Raw genomic sequence first — 4696 nt, 5'->3', positions numbered from 1 at the left:
CGGGGAGCGGGGATGAGCCCGTCCCGGGGGACTCAGCCCGAGGGGGGCCGGGGTTGCGGGGATGGAATCCCGGGGGTCGCGTCCCGGTGCCCGGGGGTGCCGCTGTTCCCGCGGGGCTCTGACCGGGCCCTGGCCGGGCCGCGCAGGTGGAGGAGAGCACGCAGAGCGTGGGCAAGTTCCACAACGTGGTCAAGCTCGTCGCCTTCTCCCCGTTCAAGTCCGCGCAGAGCGCGCTGGAGAACATGAACGCGGTGTCCGAGGGTGAGCACCGGGGAGGGGGGGCCCCTCCCGCCCCACACCGGGGGGAGCCGGGCCCCGCTCACCCCCCCCCGTCCCCCCCAGGGCTGCTCCACGAGGACCTGCGCCTGCTGCTGGAGACCTCGATGCCGGCCAAGAAGAAGAAGGCGCTGCTGGGGGTGGCGGACGCCAAGCTCGGGGCCGCCATCCTGGAGGAGCTGGGCTACCAGTGCCAGACCGGCGGCGTGGTGGCCGAGCTGCTGCGCGGTGCGTGGGGCCGGGGGGTAACGACCGGGGGCCGGGGGAGGCGACGGGGCCGTCAGTTACCCCCCCATCCATCTCCACAGGGATCCGGCTGCACTTCCACGCGCTGGTGAAGGGGCTCACGGCCCAGTCGGCCTCCAAGGCGCAGCTGGGGCTGGGGCACAGCTACTCCCGCGCCAAGGTGAAGTTCAACGTGAACCGCGTGGACAACATGATCATCCAGTCCATCAGCCTGCTGGACCAGCTCGACAAGGACATCAACACCTTCTCCATGCGCGTGCGGTGAGCCCGGCCCCTGGGGTGGGTGCTGTGGGTGCCTCTCCCCATGCTTACCACAGGTCGCTGCCCCTCCGGCTGCCTGTACAGGACGGGGAGGGAGAGCATTGACCCTGAGGCAGCCGGTTGTGGCTGCGGTGCTGCAGCTGGAGCGTGCCTGGGGGGGACACGGGGGGCACAGGGCTGGGTGCTGGCACTGACACTGTCCCCATCACTGTCCTGTCCCTGTATCCATAACTGTCCCCATCACCATCCTGTCCCTGCATCTGTAACTGTCCCCATCCCTATCCTGTCTCTGTATCCATAACTGTCCCCATTGCTGTTCTGTATCCATAACTGTCCCCATCACCGTCCTGTCCCTGTATCTATAACTGTCCCCGTAGCCATCCTGTCTCTGTATCCATAACTGTCCCTATTGCTGTCCTGTATCCCTAACCATCACCGTCCTGTCCCTGTATCCATAACTATCCCCATCACCGTCCTGCCCCTGTATCCATAACTGTCCCCATCACCATCCTGTCCCTCATCTATAACTGTCCCCGTAACCATCCTGTCCCTGTATCCATAACTGTCCCTATTGCTGTCCTGTATCCGTAACCATCCCCATCCTGTCTCTGTATCCATAACTATCCCCATCCTGTCCCTGTATCCATAACTGTCCCCATTGCTGTCCTGTATCCATAACCATCCCCATCCTGTCCCTGTATCCATAACTGTTCCCATCACCGTCCTGTCCCTGTATCCATAACTGTCCCCATCACCGTCCTGTCCCTGTATCCATAACTGTCCCCATTGCTGTCCTGTATCCATAACCATCCCCATCCTGTCCCTGTATCCATAACTGTTCCCATCACCGTCCTGTCCCTGTATCCATAACTGTCCCCGTCCTGTCCCTGTATCCATAACTGTCCACATCACCATCCTGTTCCTGTATCCATAACTGTCCCCATTGCTGTCCTGTATCCATAACCATCCCCATCCTGTCCCTGTACCCATAACTGTTCCCATCCTTATCCTGTCCCTGTATCCATAACCATCCCTGTCCTGTCCCTGTATCCATAACTGTCCCCATCCTGTCCCTGTATCCATAACTGTCACCATCCTGTCCATCCTGTGCCTGTATCCATAACCATCCCCATCCTGTCCCTGTATCCATAACCATCCGTGTCCTGTATCCATAACTGTCCCCGTCCTGTCCCTGTATCCATAACTGTCCCCATCCTGTCCCTGTATCCGTAACTGTCCCCATCCTGTCCCTGTACCCATAACCGCCCCCATCCTCATCCTGTCCCTGTATCCATAACTGTCCCCATCCTGTCCCTGTATCCATAACTGTCCCCATCCTGTCCCTGTATCCATAACTGTCCCCATCCTGTCCCTGTATCCATAACTGTCCCCATCCTGTCCCTGTATCCATAACTGTCCCCATCCTGTCCCTGTATCCATAACTGTCCCCATCCTGTCCCTGTATCCATAACCGTCACCATCCTGTCCCTGTACCCATAACTGCCCCCATCCTGTCCCTGTATCCATAACCGTCCCCATCCTGTCCCTGTACCCATAACCGCCCCCATCCTGTGCCTGTGTCCGTAACCGTCCCTGTCACCGTCCCTGCAGTGAGTGGTACGGGTACCACTTCCCGGAGCTCATCAAGATCGTTCCCGAGAACTCCCTGTACTGCCGGGTGGCCAAGTTCATCGGGAACCGGCGGGAGCTGAGCGAGGAGAGCCTGGAGGGGCTGGAGGAGATCGTCATGGACGGCGCCAAGGCCCAGGCCATCCTGGACGCCTCGCGCTCCTCCATGGGTGAGCACGGGGGTGATGGCTCCGCTTCGTTGGGAGAGCTCCGGTGCCCCCGTTGGCCCCGCTGACCCCCCCCTCCCCGTGTCCCCCCCGCAGGGATGGACATCTCCCCCCTGGACCTCATCAACATCGAGAGCTTCTCCCGCCGCGTCGTCTCGCTGTCCGAGTACCGCCGGGGGCTGCAGGAGTACCTGCGCTCCAAGATGAGCCAGGTGGCTCCCAGCCTCTCGGCGCTCATCGGGGAGGTGGTGAGCGTTACCCCCCCCACGCGTGCCCCCCTGGGACCGGGGCCTCGGACGTGATGTCTGAGTGCATCTGTCAATCCCCTGAGCTGAGCTGCTGACACCTGAGCCGCTGATCCGGGCCCGGGGCTGCGTCCGTCCCGCTCCGGGCTCCGAGGCGCCGCAGCCCCAGCCCCGTCCTCGCTCTCCCCGCCGCAGGTGGGCGCCCGCCTCATCTCGCACGCCGGCAGCCTCACGAACCTGGCCAAGTACCCGGCCTCCACCGTGCAGATCCTGGGCGCCGAGAAGGCGCTGTTCAGGTACCGCTGCGGGCGGTCGCGGTGATGGCGCCGCCGGGCACCGGCTGTGACGGGGCCCGCTCCCGGCTGAGCAACCGGTGCCGGTGTCTGAGCGACCCCCGGGGGTGATGGGGGCCGCGTCCGTGTGTGTGTGTGTGTGTGTGTGTGTCCCGGTGGCGGTGGGGCTGCCCCCGACGGCTGCGCCGGTTGCAGGGCACTGAAGACTCGCGGGAACACCCCCAAGTACGGGCTCATTTTCCACTCGACGTTCATCGGGCGCGCGGCCGCCAAGAACAAGGGCCGCATCTCGCGGTACCTGGCCAACAAGTGCACGCTGGCCTCGCGCATCGACTGCTTCTCAGGTGGGGGCCGCCGCCGCCTCCGCCGTGATGGCAGCGTTTTTCGTCAGCAGCATCCCACCGCCGTGGATGGTGACAGCTCTGGGGCTGAGCGGAGCGCGGCGGCGCTGAGCCCCCCTCTCCGTGTCCCCACAGAGGTCCCCACCAGCGTGTTCGGGGACAAGCTCCGGGAGCAGGTCGAGGAGCGCTTGGCCTTCTACGAGACCGGGGAGCCCCCCCGCAAGAACCTGGACGTGATGAAGGAGGCCGTGGTGGAGGTGAGCGGGGGGGAGGCTGCGGTGGGGCCCCCGCTGCTGGGCGTGATGTGAAGCCTTGGCCTGACCGCCCGTGGAGGGAAAAGACTGATTTAATGAGGCTGATCCGGCAGTGGGGCCGGGCTCGGCGCTGGGGGCTCGGGGCTGGGCTGGGGCTGACCCCCCCTTCCCCAGGCAGGTGAGGTGGTGGCTGAGGTGAAGAGGAAGCAGGAGAAGAGGGAGAAGAAGAAGAAGAAGCGGGAGAAGCGGCGCTTGGAGGCGCTGGCGGCGGCGGCACGGGAGGAGCTGGAGGAGAACTCGGTGCCGGAGCCCGAGGTGCGGGCAGGGGGGCGGGATGGGGATGGGGATGGGGATGGACACAGCTCCGGCTCCTCCTGACCCCATGGCTCCTGCAGGAGAACTCCACGGAGCCCAAGAAGAAGAGGAAGAAGAAGCAGGAGGAGGCAGAATCAGAGCCGGAGCAGAACGGGCTGGAGGAGGAGGAGGAGGCCGAGGCTGTGCCCAAGAAGAAGAGGAAAGTGACGGCCGAGACTGAGCCTGAGGAGGAGGAGAAGAGGAAGAGGAAGAAGAAGAAGAAGGGGGCACGGGACGAGGAGGACTGAGGCCGCTGGGCCCAGGGCTTGGTTGGACTCTTGGACTGGCTGGAGGTCGGTGTGGGGCAGCCGGGGCTGCCGTTACCGTGTCCTGGCCCCACGTGTGCTCTGGGGCCGCACGTGGCATGGACCCCTCCGGGCCCTGTTGTGGGGCGGGCCCGGGCTGTGTGTGGGGCCCGGCCCTGTCCCCACTGCGGGCTGGGGGGCAGGAGCTCCTCAGTAAAGCGCGGCCGTGGTTGGTGATGCTCTGTGGTGGTGTCGTGGGGCTGGGGGGGGGGTGACGGTGGTGGCCCCACAGAGCCCCAGCGTCCCCGGGCAAGGACGGGGCCACCCCTGGTGCTGCAGAGCCCACGTTTATTGGAGGGAAGCCATAAATAACAGAGGACGTGGG

General features: G+C 64.4%; 1 protein-coding gene and 1 non-coding gene across 2 annotated transcripts; both read left to right on the top strand.

The window, feature by feature from the left end:
• The first annotated feature begins 145 nt into the window (after positions 1 to 145).
• On the top strand, positions 146 to 4330 carry NOP56 (NOP56 ribonucleoprotein). The gene is made up of 10 exons (XM_057430898.1): positions 146 to 261; positions 343 to 504; positions 585 to 783; positions 2395 to 2582; positions 2676 to 2827; positions 3020 to 3120; positions 3313 to 3461; positions 3594 to 3715; positions 3887 to 4027; positions 4108 to 4330. Exons 1-10 carry the CDS (start codon positions 243 to 245, stop codon positions 4312 to 4314), a joined length of 1440 nt encoding a protein of 479 aa, XP_057286881.1. The 5' UTR covers positions 146 to 242; the 3' UTR covers positions 4315 to 4330.
• LOC130610802 (small nucleolar RNA SNORD57) lies at positions 3753 to 3820 on the top strand. Its single transcript, XR_008975099.1, has one exon. It is a non-coding gene; the product is annotated as a small nucleolar RNA SNORD57 (small nucleolar RNA).
• Positions 4331 to 4696: the final 366 nt, after the last annotated feature.

This window comes from Pezoporus wallicus, unplaced genomic scaffold (genome assembly GCF_028554395.1).
Source record: "Pezoporus wallicus isolate ANWC-B61680 ecotype Strahan unplaced genomic scaffold, APGP_CSIRO_Pwel_v1 contig_12332, whole genome shotgun sequence".
NCBI lineage: Eukaryota > Metazoa > Chordata > Aves > Psittaciformes > Psittacidae > Pezoporus > Pezoporus wallicus.
Note: the sequence above shows the minus strand (reverse complement) of the source record. Positions and strands in the feature narration are given on the sequence as shown.